Source organism: Actinia tenebrosa, unplaced genomic scaffold, assembly GCF_029948245.1.
Source record: "Actinia tenebrosa isolate PJP-AT-01 unplaced genomic scaffold, QUT_ActTen_1.0 PGA_scaffold2__45_contigs__length_23673736, whole genome shotgun sequence".
NCBI lineage: Eukaryota > Metazoa > Cnidaria > Anthozoa > Actiniaria > Actiniidae > Actinia > Actinia tenebrosa.
Window position 1 is genome coordinate 14837332 of NW_028292579.1, and position 16510 is coordinate 14853841.

The 16510-nt window shown below is 39.8% G+C and overlaps 1 protein-coding gene and 3 pseudogenes across 1 annotated transcript; 2 read left to right on the forward strand and 2 right to left on the reverse strand.

Annotated features, from left to right (window-relative positions):
* The first annotated feature begins 3278 nt into the window (after positions 1-3278).
* Positions 3279-3852, forward strand: LOC148909355 (uncharacterized). The gene is made up of 2 exons (XM_089034103.1): positions 3279-3513; positions 3596-3852. Exons 1-2 carry the CDS (start codon positions 3279-3281, stop codon positions 3850-3852), a joined length of 492 nt encoding a protein of 163 aa, XP_088890229.1.
* A 3496-nt stretch (positions 3853-7348) lies between these two features.
* On the reverse strand, positions 7349-10187 carry LOC148909356 (uncharacterized; annotated as a pseudogene).
* A 1494-nt stretch (positions 10188-11681) lies between these two features.
* On the forward strand, positions 11682-14612 carry LOC148909357 (uncharacterized; annotated as a pseudogene).
* An 866-nt stretch (positions 14613-15478) lies between these two features.
* Positions 15479-16281, reverse strand: LOC148909358 (uncharacterized; annotated as a pseudogene).
* Positions 16282-16510: the final 229 nt, after the last annotated feature.

Consider the following 16510-nt stretch of genomic DNA (forward strand, 5'->3'; position numbering starts at 1 on the left):
GGCTTGTTTAGTAAGAGGTTTACCCTTTTCATGTGAATCACGTAGAAGTTCAGCATTTCTACGTATCTAACGAAGCCTGGCTGTGACACGTATGCTTCTGCTTCCTCTTTGGTGCTGACTATTTTTACGCTTACGCGCTTGCGGATGTTCTCCATTGTCTTTCCGAACACGCTGTTGTTCATCAGTTTGAAGAGGTTTTTCTCGAAGTCATTTTTCGCTGCGGTACGCTTTTGCGTGTTAAAGTCAATGTAGGGGCGCATCCAGGGTTCCTGCGTGAATTTTAGGACTCTGTGGATCTTCTCTACGCGCATTCCGTGTCGCACGTAGAACTGCAGGTTGCGGTAATGTACCACATACTTCTTCTTATCCATGAGGTTCATAGTTAGTTTCCTGTACGGTTTGTAACCAGGGCACATTTGCTTTTGCAGCGGACTTAGCTGCTTAAATGGTATCTCTATCGCTTCTGGTGCTAAGGGGAACTCATTGTGTTCGTCGTGCAGGCGCTCTGGGTACTCCAGATCCACTTCTAAGACGTAACCCTTGTCTTCCTCCTTTCCTACCTGCATGTAGAAGTCTATCAGCTTCACTGGATCCCATTCGAAGTCTCTCACAGGTAGGTACTGTGACATTGCCCAACCATAAAGGTTATTCGCATCCAGGTAGTAAATGTATGTGGTTGGTTTCTCTGGGTCGTGCTCTACTAAGGGGTTGTTTGCGCGGGCGTAACGTCGGCTGGGTCCGCATACGCCGCCACGAATACCGTCTTCCATAAACCGATACATGTCGTACTCCGTTAGGAGATCCAACTGCGCATTTGTCTTCTTTAACAAAGCACTCCAGCTGAGCCCAGGAGCCGTGTAGAAATTAGCGGGATCCAATCCGTAATATTCCATAGCCATCTTTCTGAAGCTTTGGAAAACATCTGCAAGCAGCACTACGTCAGACCTTAGGTAGATGTCGTGGTAGTCCCCCATGTTCTCACAGGAGTACTTTTCCCACACGTCTAACGCATGCTGGTACTCCTCATCCTTTATGCCGGACTCGTTTAGGGTGCTGTAGAAGCGATCTTTGGGTGGTAGGGACTCTTTGAATCGATCCCAGGAATCCATGTATTCGTATGGGTAGACTCCTTTCCTTTCCGCGCCATATTGACTGGAAATGGGAAAGTTGGTGTTATACTTTACGAGGTTTGCTAAGGAGTCCGCCATAAACTGCTGCGAATCTAAGAACTTTAGCTTACCCACAGTTACGGACATGTAGCGCTCTTTGTTGTTGGGTATGCATTTGACGTCGGAGCCGTCTGTTCCTTGTAGTAGCAAATGGGAGTCGTAACCGCGGAGGTTGTGAAAGAACACCGGAATCTCCATGTCTGGATTTACTTTGAAGTTTATATTGCATTTCCAATGAGCCGCTCCTCTGTATTTACCCGTGATGTGGCAGTGATCCCTAACCTTATCTACATAGAAATCCTCAACAAATGTTTTGTGGCAGTGAATGCAGTGCGTGGAGGGCTTTCCCGGCTTCTCACCTTTCTTAGCATACTTCCCGCATTTAAAATGAGCTTCTCCTAGATACTTTCCATCTTCATCCCACGCTTTCTTGGCTCGTCTTCCAAACTGAAGAAGCGTATGTTGGCAAATGTGGCATTTTTTTGCCTTGTTAAAAGCCTCCTGGTTCTCTTTGGTAAATTCCATCTTCTTTGGACGTCTTAATTGTTCTCTAATCTTCCCCTCCTCTTCTCGCAATGCTTCTAGAAACTCATTAGCTGCGTTCTTACCTCGGTAAATCACAGGAGGGTTTGCTTTACCGTCTGATCTGACTACTATGTAACCAAAGGAGCAGATCTCGTGTAATCCTACCTTATTCGTGGCACCACGTTTCTGCTCTTCCTTAGTTATCAACGCTTCGAAGTCTGCATATATCACGTAAGGCACTTGCATCTGCTTTTGATGGTCTGCGTATGAAAGCTCTTTGTTGGTGGGTATCTGGATCCGTTGCGCCACTTCTTCGACTCCGCGGAAGATCTCATCGTGTTTCTTTAGGGCATTTAAGGATGTAAATGACAGCAAGCAGCAGTCACAGAAGTACTTTTTACCTTTGTGCTTAGTATGTCTGTAGAATAGTCTGCTCATGTGTTTAACCCATGAGTAGTGTCCGCCGTGGTAGAATAAATGTACGCGCTCTCCTTTACTTTTTGACAGAACTAACGGTACTATCGTCTGCTCTCTGACTCCGTAAACGTTAATTGCTAGATCGTTTATTTCCTCAAATATGGGGATGTCTATCAACTGCATGGGAAATTCCACACCATCCCACTCTAAATCATCTGTGGGATACTTACTTGTCCTACAGGGATCCTTCTCTGCTGGATACAGTGCAGACCTGATTGCCCACATAAAGCATCGATTGTCTTCATTCTTCACGTTTACAATAGCCTTCTTCCTTTCTACCCACGTTGGTAGCGGTACGTAACTCCCCCCTCGTATGGGTACGTACCTGGCTATACTTATCTCTATTCCTTCAACCTCCTCTACTGTCCAACCCGATCCTTCTTTCGTGTAGTTAGACAGCGACTCCATTATTGCTTCTAAGGCTTCACTGAGTGACCTATCCAGATTCGTGGATTCTAATATCACTAACGACTTTGATCGCAACATTGCTGTCGTCATTACCTCGTCTTTTGACAAACTTACTTCTACCATTATGCTCGCTTTCAGGGCTCCTAATTCTTCTATACCTTTTCGGAGAGTCCTTTTAACCTTCCTTTCTGACTGACGCCAAAACTGTCTAACGTCAATCTCACCGTTACCGGGTATTGACACCGTGCTGAAGTTGCTTTGGGATTCCATCTATATAATAGGAAATATTTTATACCTAATACCAAGCACTTTTTAGGTCGTCGTAGTCGTACTCACAGTCCTGACAATGCCAAAACAATTTAACCTTAGTCTCAAACTTCTTACCACATCCACAATCATAACTGCTCATACACTTCGTCTTCATTTTCAAATGCTTTTTCAAATCCGCTTCTTTCTTAAAAGTTCTCTTACATTCTTCGCACTCCATATATAGACTAACATATTTAAGTGCGCTGTTGCCCTCAACCACACTTGGAGTGGGGGGTCGTCCGTAGGTGGATTTTTGACACGGGTCTTGCCCGTGTTGAGATTGCGCTGGAACCCCCATTCCCTATACTACTTAACGAGAGTAGCAAGTATAAATATTTATCGAGTATTAATAAATTGTTGCTTTTTTCCTTTTTTCAGGATAAACGAATTATGAGACGCTTTGGTTACAGCTTTCGAGGCTGCCCAGCTCAAAGTCTAAGGTGGTATGGCAATTGGGGTCCACGAATTACAGCGATTCCTGTCATATGCTCAGAAGGGATCATTGAATTGAACATTCGTCGAGGAACTACTGATGAAGAGAGTTTCCTGGCATTTGTAAATGAGAAGCTCATCCCTAATCTACAGCGGTTCGATGGAATTAATTCGCGCTCTGTGGTTGTTATGGGTAATGATTTTTATCATGACTTCATAAGGGCAGACTTTTATTTCATCTTATCATGTTAAGCAAGGTTTTTGTTATCTTACAGATAATGCTGCGATTCATCGCTGCCGTCGCGTTGTTGAAGCTATCAATACCACTGGTGCTCTAATCGTGTTCCTTCCAGCTTATAGTCCAGATTTTAACCCGTGCGAAAACATTTTTTCTCAAGCAAAGAGTTGGATTCGAGCTAATGATGTTGTGTGGCAAGTGTGTCATGATCCAGAGGAAATGGTTTTTGAGGCCTTTATGCAAGTTTCTGATGTAGACATCAGAAACTATTTACGATTTATTGGGTATCTATAAAATCCATTCTAACTTGGGGTCAGTGTTATCTTGACAATTTTCCCAATATGCTATAGACTACGACACAAGATATCTCAAAGTGTAAAGCCTTTTAATGATTAATTTTTACAATAGGTGATACTCTGTAATTAATTTGTAAAACCTTCTGAGTAATAAATTACATCATTGCTCGGTTCAATTAGTTTTATTGAGGTCCTCCAACATCTTCTTTTTCTTCTCTTGAAACTCCTCGTTGCTAATGACATCGCCATCCCTCAGGTTCTTCAGCTCAACTAGTTAGCCAAGAATTAGTCCTCGTGCTTTGATCTATAATAGTAAAAACAGAGAAAGCCGCGTTTCATTTATCAAAAAATGTAGAACAAGAACTTTTTAAAATGAAGTAACACCAGCAAAAAAGATTACAAGGGCATTTCAAACCTGCGCTTCGTTTACTCCCGTGGCATCCATTTCTCGTTTGCTGGGTTGTGCTGAGGTAGAACACGTGGAAGTCGATGTTGATGACTTAACTACACCTTTAGGCTCTGTCGCAAAAAACGAAACATTTGGTGGCACTGTCTCGTCATCGTGACTTCCATTTACCTGAAAATAAGTATGATAATAATTTACTTAATAAACTCGTAAAATTTGTGTGCAGATAATGAGTTAAAAATAACATTTTCTTACCAACATTCTTGCCCAACACTTTATTTTAAAATCGGCCATTTTTGAGCCATGTTCGGTTTGGCGTAGTTTTGACAAATAGCTGTTGAAGCGACTATCACCTTCTTTCTTGACTTCTGTTTCTACAAAATAATAATTCGAGGAATTATAAAAGAATAACGAAGGAATGTTTATCGTTTTTTTAGGGCTTGGGAAACAAAGAACCCCTACATTCTTCTTCTTTTCCCGTGAGCTGAACTTCAGTACTAATAGTTTTTCGTTGTAGCAAAGTCATTTTTTAAATTAAAGTAGCGAGCAAGTTCATAATTTATTCGATTTAAAATAGTTTTTAGAGCGCACGTATCAATATGCCGAAATTTTCACGTGCGCTCAATGCGTAGCCCAATTAATATTTTTACAAACCGTAAATCCTTTTTTAATTTTAGTTCTTTCTTTCTATTAAAAAACAGATAGCTGCAGTGTTGAAAAAACATAGCTAGTTCCTTTATAGACCTTTTAGTTTGACTGTCACTCACTTGTTTTCTTGTTTCCCGTCGGCCTAAAGTCAAGGCAGATGAGCTCGTCGTCGTCAGCCGACCCTCGTTTTCCTAGAATTGCCTTTCCTTTTGGAGTAGACGAAGGAAAGGGATCCAACCAAAATGTCACGTAGTTCAAACTCTCTTTCAAGTATGCCTCTTTCAGGTGTTCGTTTGTACGTATGCAAAGCTTTCTCCTTCTTGGTCCATAATAACCTCGTTCGAAGCCATTCACTTCTTTGGCCGGGCTTATTTCAGCGGCATGTTTCTCTAATAAATATATTTTAAACATCTCAACATCTTTAAATATTGGCACCTCTCTCAAGGAAAACAAAGAAGACTGGTTTTTGTTTTCCAATTTTAAAACTTTCAGCATAATATTCACACGTGCCGTTCCGGTGTCCACGTTGAATGTTTTGAAAATCCCGCCTCGTGGTAAAGTGGACTTAAAGCACGTGATTCTTAAAGGGTAACCATGAACCTCCGCGCCGCTAGCTTACTGGCTTTCACTCTCCACGGGTGACTAACTTTCTCGAAAAGGGTGTACATTGGTCCGCTACAGTTTCAGAGATCTTTTGAGATTTTATTTATTTCTTATTTCCTTATTATCGTTATTATATTTCTTTCATGATCTACGAAATATTTTACGCACACCATCAGTACCATAGATAAGCGAAATCATGCACTTTGTGGTGGCGCTTTCTATTCGTCGCTGACAAAAATAGTTGGCTATGCTATTATGCCAAACTCATCTCGCCGTAATCTTGGGTGAACAGGGTTTTTCAAGCTTCTCGATATTTGAAAACATGGTTTCATAGTCTTGCGACTTGAAATGCTTTAAATGCATATTGCGGTTCATTCTGATGACTGCCAGTGTTTGAGCGGAAGGCATACAAAGTCAACCCATCGTTTACGTCTTCTTTCGCTTCTGGGCGATCATTGTTAAAGAAGGGAGTCGTATGCAGACTGATGCCTTCTTTCAAGTTGGATTCACTCTTACAGTGAGTTACAACACAATATTTACGCATTTTATGAAACAAAATAACACCTAACGAAATTTGTACATAACTTTGCAATACAACAGGCCGCATGACATCTCACCCCGATGACGTATATTTTTCTCATAACAGGACTCTTTGTGACACGGTGCTGTCATGTTGTGAGTAAGTGGGCACTAGTTTTTTTGCGTACTTTAAAACGCCGCAAAAGCTTAAGAATTACTCCAAAATGGGAAAAAGATACAAAAAAGCATTACTGAGATATTGAGAATTTCTTTCAAATAGGGAAAAAATTACACTTGAGGTGCACTTTAAAGGTGTGGTTATGGAGCTTTTACATACCTTTATTCAAAATGATTAAAGATTTTAAAGCCTTGTATGTTTAGCTTTAAAACATATCGATTAAAGTTTAGTAGTGGAGGCTGTAATACTTTCGTTTAATGGTATACTAAATGTATGTAATGGTACCTTGCATTACGTGAGTAAAGTATAGTTAAACAAATTTAAAGTTATCTTTATGATCCTTTGATTATTTTATTAAACATTAGTAAAGGGAACATAAACTACCTTTAATTAGCCTTATTCATGATAGTTAAAGGTACCTTCATCATTGTTTATTCACTTAATTTGAATATCGGTAAAAGGAACTTAATATACCTATAATAAGCCATATAAATGATAGTTAAAGGTAAATTTATGCTCTCCCTCTAACTTACCCTACTCAAAATAAGTGCTGGAAATACTGCTTTGCCTGAGCTTGGTTTACTGGGCTAAGTAGACACTGATTAAGGCAGGATTGAACGGTAAGGACTATGGGTTAAAAACCCAAAGCCGGTTTATTAAGTGAATAAGTTCAATCAATTAATTACAATACTTTAAATTCTCTAAATATTAACATCTGGCCCAGCAAAGGTGAGGGCGACTACAAACGCCAAATGCATCTCGAAAGCCGAGATGCAGCCCCACCCCAGGCAAATGCAGTAAATGAACCAGCATAAAATTTATGACAAAAAAAATTGAGTCCTATATTCAAACAAATAAAGGGAAGTTAATATATCACCTTGAATTAAATGGAACAGTTAAAGACACCGCTGCCCTTGCAAGGCAGTGTTAACTGACCTATTTTATGAAGAAAAGGTCTAAACAACTCTGCCCTTACAAGAAAGTTATAATAAAGTAAATATTAATTGCTCATATCCGTACCTCACAGAATTAAATTTTTTGAATTACACAATTGACAGGACAAACACTGCTGCCCTTGCAAGACAGAGAAATAGATGGGCACAGATGACGGCTGCAAGCTAGACTCCACCGGATTCTTTACTATACCTGCCAATTTTGTGGCTGCAGCTAAAGGGGAATTACTGTTCGCTCTGGGTCCATGTGGGCTGGAGTAAGCTTCTTGAAGTTGTGAACCTACAAGCGAGACAGACGGTCGGCCAAAGTGTTAAAAACACGTAGAATATGCTTAGCTCGAAATAAGATGTTATGTTCAAGGCAAATTGGCACCAATTTACGAACAAAGAACATGAGCAGCTTGTCCTGGAAGGACTGCTTATTAATAACATGGACTAATGCCTCATTATCGGTAAAAAATTGAACGCAACGATTCTGCATTTCAGCTCCCCATGAATATAAACTCAAAACAATAGGATAGAATTCAAGAAAAGCGATATTTCGACCAAGCCATTTGCGTGGCCAAGGCCCATAGCACCAATGGCTGCCTAGTATGGCCCCAAAACCAAGGGAGCCTGCTGCATCTGTATATAATTGCAATTTTTGAGAATTTACCCAATCTTCATCCAAGAAAAAGGATTTCCCATTGAAATTACGCAAATAAGTCAACCACACATGTAGATCGTCCTTCACGTTTGACGTAATTCTCACTCTGTGGTGGGCTGCTTTAATTCCTATTGTAAGATCAATAAGCCGACGAAAGTAAGCCCTTCCTGGAATTATTACCGAACAAGCAAAATAGCTCTTATCGTAGATGAGCACGCCACCCCAACAAACCAGCGGTATCGTGATGAATGTAGCATCAAAACGAGACTATCTAGTCGAGCTTCGGATAATTTGCTAAGACATTTACTACGAGTCTTCGAGAGATCACTACATTTTGATGGATATCTTTCATATACAAAGAATTTTGTAGGCTTTCTAACTTTGGTCAAACACTACTTTTCTTTTGGATGTACGAATAGAATTTTGAAGGCAGAAGGCAAGGAATTCGATCGGCATTTGCCATTTTGTAATTTGCCACAGAAAAGCCACTGAGAAAGAACACTCCAATTAACACAATTTCTTACATTTGTATCAACAATTTCAAAGCTAAATGCTTTTTTAAGCCACATGGAGGATAGGAGGATTTGTTTGAAGCCAGTATCCATGCCACAAAGTTCGCTTTTACCTTTAAAAAAGCCGTTGAGATAGAAACGGAGTGACCGTTCGTACGGCATAATAAACGTAAACATATTGCAAACCTTTGATTTGGCAGTCGGCTTTTGGTAATTTAAAAAACTTGAATCGAACTATTCTATGTTTGTTAAGAAACAATAAGTGATACAGAAGAGCTTTACTAGTTCATATTCCATTAAAGTTTGGGTAATGTTTATGGTCTTTTATGCTGGTCACGAAGTTCTTGTTTTGAAGCCGTGTGTCAGTATAGTTTGCTAGTCCATCGTGATCATCGAGTTATTCGGCGCTTATTTCATAGCCGTACACTTATAAGTGTTTAAAAGCTATTCGCTTTCTATTTCTGAACGAAGATAGGATAGTTAAGATTCGAACAACTCTTTTTAACATACTTGAGAACTACAGAACGAAATTGACTGCCGTACGAATAGACTCATAAGAGCCCTCGTATGCAGTGTTTTACTGAGAACCTCCTCGCATAGTGTGGACAGTATAAAAAAAATATTGGACTGCAAAGATCTCGGCTTCAAATCAATCATCTGTCATCCCAGTGGCTTAATAAAGCATTCATGTTCGAAATGCCAACTATAAATGTAAGACTTTTTGGTAACTCAGTTCTCTCTACGTATTTTGACTGATGAGCCATACACTTTTCACAGTTGTCAATGGTAGCAAAGCCACGATAATTCCTTGCTTTCTTCCTTCAAACTACTGTTCATATATCCAAAAGCTATATAGTGTTTGACCATAGCTAGAAAGCCTTCAAAATTCTTTGTATATGAAAGATATCCATCAAAATGTAGTGATCTCTCGAAGATTTTTAGTAAATTTCTTAGCAAATTATCCGAAGCTCCACCCGACAGTCTCGTGTTGATGCTACATTCATCACGATACCGCTGGTTTGTTGGGGTGGCGTGCTCATCTACGATAAGAGCTATTCAAAAGTCCTATCAAGGACTGAAGCTTTACCAAAGTGACCTTCTTACGCCGAAGGAAAGCAGAGATAAGAAAAAATAGAAGATAGAAGAAATCTTAAGCGTAGAACGTGCAATTCACTCCACTGATGAAGTAAAAGTCTCGAATGTTCTACAGGAACTGGAACAACCCATAGGCATACAACGGTCATAATAATAAAGGCCATCCCATTTCATTCCCAACAAAGGGTAGTCAGATGATTGAATTGGAATTATACGAAAAGCATATCCGTTTTTGCCAAAAAAACAATCCTTGCCATTCTGTTTAACCAAACGTATTGCATCCTCAATGGTGGCATAATGGACGGTTGTGTTTTCAGGGAGAATGCCGTCATTTACTGAAGATCCGTTGGGAAATGACAAGTGATGTATCATTCGAAATTCACCCGGGGTTTTCTTTGGCACCACACCCAAAGGAGAAACACGAAATTGAGGAAATGGTGGGGAATGAAATGGTCAGCCAAACGATGGGCATTCAGTTCCTTTTTAATTTTTTCTAAAACAATGTCAGGATAATCACGGGCGCTTAATAGGTTCTCAGCCTCAAAGGAAAGGGTTTCCCCTTCAAAATGTAGAGGAAAACCCTTTGTAAACCCAGAGTATAAATAATTAACTAAAGATGGGGTATACCCAGAAAGGAGATTTAGCAAACGATCAGCTCTTATTGGTGTTGGGAGGCTGGGATCTGGTATTAGAGGTTGCTGGGGTTGTTCTCGTGGGGGGACGAAAATTGCACTGCAAACCACTATGGTTGCGTTCACATTTGAAACAAGCATGTTTGTTATCGCAACCTGGGCACTCTTTCCCCTGATGGAATCGACAACAATAACCCCTAGGGATTGCAATTTTCTTATTTGCATTGGGTGCAAAACTTTCACTAGTTGACTCGACACCTTAACATGATTCACTTGCCAACGAAGCCACAGCTTCCAATGAATCGTACCCCAGGGATAGGCTTCAGGTTGACCCTGCCTCAGGAACCGAACATTTTCATAATATTTCCAATTTTGGGAACGAGATGCCAAATCCTGAATAAGGTCACCATACTTTATCAATGTAGGTGTCTAGAGAAATGAGAACTGCAAAAGACACTAACGGAATGAGCTTATTTGATAGTGTCGAGTTTTTGTCTACACAACAGCTTCGTAGTTATTTTTCCCGCATGGCTGCGAAGCATAGTACTATGCCGGATGAATAAGAAAGTGACGATGAAGAGGATGCCGACTTGGAAAATGAGTTACACCATGAACTCCAAAACCAGGTTCTGGCCGACATCAGTGTTCAGCACTCACACCCAATTATGCATGATTCCAGTAATATTAGTGAAATGGTAATGAGCTCCAAAATCAACTCGCTTTCAATAGCCAAGTTGCAGGACATTTGTCAAGCCCTTGGCCTTGACACATCAGACATTGTTGTCAGGAGAAAGAGGCCTTACGTAGACATGCTAACCAATTTGGTCAAGGGTTGTGATTGCAACCAATAGCTAGATGATAGACCCTTCGAAATCGTAAAATATCAAGTCGTGTTCCTTGATTGAAGGCTTCTTTTTCTATGTCTAAATATTCATAAATAGTAAAGGCAAAGCAACTTCAATAAATAAGAACGCTTTGACAGCCCACGGGACTCTCACTTGAACACATGATCATTCTGTATAAAAATGAGGCTAACCCTCCAGCTGGTCAACCCCTTGGCCGGTTCTGTATTTTGTATTATATATACTAGTTGATTTTCGACAGATCGAAAATCAACTAATTGAAGACGCAGGGAGAAGAATACTGTAAGGAAGGATGTCCCGTTGGAGCTCCTACAAAGGAGCCATATTTCTTCAATTAAAACATAATGAATCTAAACTAAACTATCCAAGCCGTAATACTTTATTTTGGAGAAGCTGGAAAGATGATAAATAACCAAGATGACCTTATTTCTGCGAATGACAGCCAAACTGAGCGTAAGCGAGGAAGACCTAGAAAACCTGTCAATGAGAAGTCAACGATCACGCAAGTGGAACCGAGAAAACGAGGTCGACCTAAAGGATCCAAAAATAAAAACCCAAAGGAAAAGCAAGCTGCATCAAATAGACTAAATTCTTCAGCAGTTGATATCTCAATTTTACAAGAAAATTCTATAGAATACGAGAACGAAATTAAATATGTATCTAGTCAACCGAATCCATCAACGAATTTGAATATTACAAACATTAATCTTCTCCCAAGATATAACGCTGAATGGATCGATAAGATCGATAAGAATACATGTACATCTATTTCAATTAGTGATTGTTTTTCTGAAAGCGTGAGTAAGCCTGGTAATCTTCCATTATATACAAACGTTAACAAACCAACTACAATCTGCTGGGGTAAAAATTTAGAAGGCGTGGAAATTAATATTCCTACCATGGCCATACTAGAAGCTTACAACGAAATAACAACTTGGAGGAGAAATGTCTTTTTAGTTCCTTATGGGAGAACTGGTAGAGATTTTATCGATCAAATAACTTTGCACATAGATGATTGGAATGCGTGCTCTGACAAACAGCATATTGCCTTAAAAGCTGCCTTTGTTCTGTTGGCTGTGGGTCTCCAAAAGCCAAATAAAAAGTCTAAAGCTAAAGAAAACCGGCGCATTCTGGCGAAACGTCTCGCACTCTGGAAGGTCGGTGAGCTCAATCAATTAATTCGCGAGGGGAGGATAATTCAAAGTCGCATGAAGAAACACAAGACCACATGTCCACCTGATCGATCAAAAGTCTTTGCAAAACTTGTGATGGAAGGACAAATTAACTCAGCATTGCGCTTCTTAAATGAATCAACAAACGGAGGCATATTACCACTTACAGATGACGTCATGACTCAACTCAAGGAGAAGCATCCTGAACCACAGCCAGCGAAATTGGGATCATTGCTATTCGGCCCAATTGATGATGAGATACCCGAGTCAATTTATAGTGAGATAGACGGTGATATGATCAGACAAGCAGCCCTGAGAACTAAAGGCTCGGGTGGCCCTTCAGGTATTGACGCTAATGGCTTCAGAAGAATTCTTGCCTGTAAGTCATTCAAGCAATCCTCCTCAAAGCTTTGTGAAGCACTAGCCACAATGACAAAGATCCTCTGTACAACATATGTAGATCCCACCACCATAGAGGCATTAGTTGCAAGTCGTTTGATACCGCTTGACAAAGGTGAAGGCAGCGTAAGACCCATTGGAGTTGGAGAGGTAATCAGAAGAATCATTGGAAAGTGTTAATGAATGTGTCAAAGGATGACGTCATCGGGACCAGTGGCTCTCTCCAATTGTGTGCAGGCCAGAGATCAGGGAATGAAGCTGCAGTTCACGCAATGAATACTATCTTTGCTGCAGATAACACAGATGCCGTACTTCTTATTGATGCATCAAATGCTTTCAACTCACTAAACAGAGCTGCTGCTTTGCACAACATCAGAATCCTTTGCCCTATTATTGCAGTTTATGCCATCAACTCGTACAGACAGTCAGCAAGATTATTCATCACAGGCGGGAAAGAACTCGTATCAGCTGAGGGAACAACACAAGGGGACCCACTGGCTATGGGTATGTACGCGTTGAGTACGCAGCCTCTTATTACAACATTGCAGGCTTTTTCTGACGCCAAGCAATGCTGGTTCGCTGATGACGCTAGTGGTGTAGGAAAAGCAGCGGATCTTAAAAAATGGTGGGACACTCTTAACCAGTACGGACCAGATCTTGGGTACTTCCCTAACGCAAAGAAGTGCTGGGTTATAGTAAAGCCACCAAAAGAAGAAATCGTCAGAGAAACTTTTAAGGATACACCCATTAATGTAACAGTGGAGGGGCACAAACATCTTAGTGCAGTTCTTGGTTCCAGATCGTTTCTAAACGAGTACGTCACGGAAAAGATTGACAACTGGGTGAACGAGATCACCAAATTAGCAGAATTTGCTCTATCACAGCCAAAGGCCTGTTACGCTGCCTACACGTTTGGCTTAAAACATCGCTGGACGTACTTTCTTCGCACACTTCCAGATATCTCAGACCTACTGAAACCTTTAGAAGCTGCCATCTCCGACGTGTTTATACCCGCCATGACACAAAAAGATTGTGATGAAGATGATCGCAAGATTTTATCGCTACCGACACGATAAGGAGGTATCGGTATTACTAACCCATGTATTGACGCAAAGTATGAATTCTCATCGTCAGTCAAAGTAAGTGCCCCACTTGTGGAGAAGATTATCTCCCAGTCTCACGAGTTGCCAGATGAAATTGAAGTGAAAACAGCAAAGCAGAAATGTCACACTGAGAAAGAAAAAGCATCCAAAGATGCGTTTGAAAGCCTGAAGGAAAGTCTACCAAAGATTACAGCCAGATTCTTGGACTTAGCCGCAGAGAAAGGAGCATCAACCTGGTTAACTGTAATTCCTCTTAAGGAAATGGGATTCGACTTGAACAAGAGAGAATTTAGAGACGCTTTACGTCTCCGTTATAAGTGGTCTTTCAGAGACATTCCATCAAAGTGCGTATGTGGTGAAAATTTCTCGGTCGATCACGCAATGATATGTAAACGTGGTGGATTCGTAATTCAACGTCACAACGAATTACGCAATCTGGAGGCTGAGCTTCTTAGCACAGTATGCAACGACGTAGAGATTGAGCCCTTGTTACAATCAATCTCAGATGAGAAACTAAGCAAAGGAGCAAACAAAGCTGTAGACGCAAGACTTGACATCCATGCACGAGGTTTCTGGGAGAAGCAACGTTCTGCCTTTTTTGACGTAAGGGTTTGTCACCCAAATGCAGATACGTACAAAGATCTAGATCTACCCAAAATCTACAAGCTACATGAAAATGACAAGAAGCGGAAATACACCGAAAGAGTAAACGAAATCGAACATGGAACATTTACTCCCCTTGTCTTTTGTACAACAGGAGGTATGAGTAAAGAATGCAAAACATATTACAGCAGGCTTGCTGAACTGATAGCCCGAAAGAAAGGTGAAGAGTACCACAAAACAATGGCATGGATTAGGGCCAAGACTTGTTTCTCTCTGTTAAGATCTGCACTTGTATGTCTACGAGGCTCAAGGACTATAAAAAGAACTTATAATGATATAAACAACATAGACTTAGACATTCAGGTTGCTGAAAGCGCCATTTTATAAATTTAGATTTTTAGCTTATTAACGTAGATTTTTAGATAAAGATACATAGTTATATATTTAATATATATATTTCAATTTTCCTTATTAGTCAGTTTTTCTTCTTATAATTCCTTCTTCTTTGTAAGTATTATATATTAACATATTCATATTTAAATAATGGACAAATTCTATTCGTTATTTACAATCTTGAAAAAATGTATAAATATTTAAAAATTATTAATTATTGATTAGAGATTATTGTTATTATTAATTATTGATTAAAGACTATATTTATATAAATAAAAATTATATACTAGAGGAAAAAATTAAATGCGCAATATAGTGTTCTATGTTTTACTATGAATTCAAGAAAAAAAAAGCAAATTGGTGTTGTACAGAACAGTTTTTTTAAATTTAAAAGCATAAATTATCGGGCTTCAGATTCCTAGACTCGACATCATTAGGGAAAATAAAAATGATTATAATTATACAGACTATTTATTCCTGCCTCGATTATCTCCATTTCATCACTTTCATATATAGCAAGTGGAGAAAATATATTAAACTGCTTAATTCCCAGTAGTGTCTCACGGAATTTCTCAGCTAAATTTGCATACCAGTATTTAGTTTCAAACTTTGGATATAACCTGTAACTTTTTACCATATATTTTGCAGGTCTTTCATTCATTGGGTGATATACAACTCAAATGGAAGTTTCTACATGATCTTCGAAAGGAATTAAATAATACCACGGCAAATAACATAGCGTAAATAGTAATGATAGTACTGTCACGGCCTGTCACGCAATAACTCATGACCGATTCCTAAAAATACGCCAAACTCAGCACTGGATTACAGAGCGCGCTTGCATTTGCCCAGAAATATTTTTATATATTTAAAATCTAGTACCCTTCTGGGTTTTATTTCTAAAATTTCTTGAATTTTGAACAAAAGACAGGGACGAAAAAAATTTGTAGTGTACCTCCATATTTCGTTATGAATTTGGTAGCGTTTTCTAACGACTTCTTTCCAAAGCAAAGATTATCCCAATTTTTTGGATTCTGAGTCACTTCTGCTTCCCCTCGTTTTTCCTTTTGAAATTTTGATGGGTTTTTCTTTCTAACACGGTTGACCTCAGTCAACTCTTTTACTTGTTTAGGCAAATCATCACCAAATAATTGGTCGGTAATTGCCAGAGACGAAGAACGCAAATGTTTTTATTCATCATAAAGATCTGGTTTAATCAGTTCTCTTCATCGTTAATTCAGTTCGTGGTTTGCATTAGCAAACAATGCCAGTGCGTCTGTTGACCTTTGTAAGAGATCGTTCCCTGCTGGTAGCGATTGCAAAGGGCCTAAAAGACTGTCACCTGTGCCTGTCAACGCGCACATTCCTTTGAAGATAGCAGCCTGCACCTTATGTAGTTTCACATCTTGTGAACGAACTGATGGCGATAAATGGTCCTACACAGCTTGATTAACTCGGACCTTGGTCAGAGCTTCACAGTTCCCAGGCCTGTGATACTTATTCATCTTTTCCTGTATTTTTCGTCCAGCAGACCGTCTTTGAGCTTGGCATTAACCACATTTGCCAGGTCCTTTTTGGCGCCATTTTCTCCGTCTTGGATTTTGACATCGGCTTCAATGAGTTCCATGTCATTCTTACTCCCCTTTCTTATAACACTTTCTTTCCTGCCCTTAGGATCAACATTAGTTGAACTTTCGGACATTGTAATTGGCGAATTATCGCTCAAAGACGAGTTTTACCACAGTAAAAGATTCCACGTTTGTTCGCTTAGGAAGGCGACAACACACCTAGATCGCGCAGTTCATTTAGGTGTATTATGAAAGTAAATAGTATCATCAGATAAGTGAGCTCCTTAAGATCGGTAAGAAGATACTGTAAAGAAAATGGTACATCAAAAAGATCTGGAGTTGATGAAGCAGAATTGCATGGAA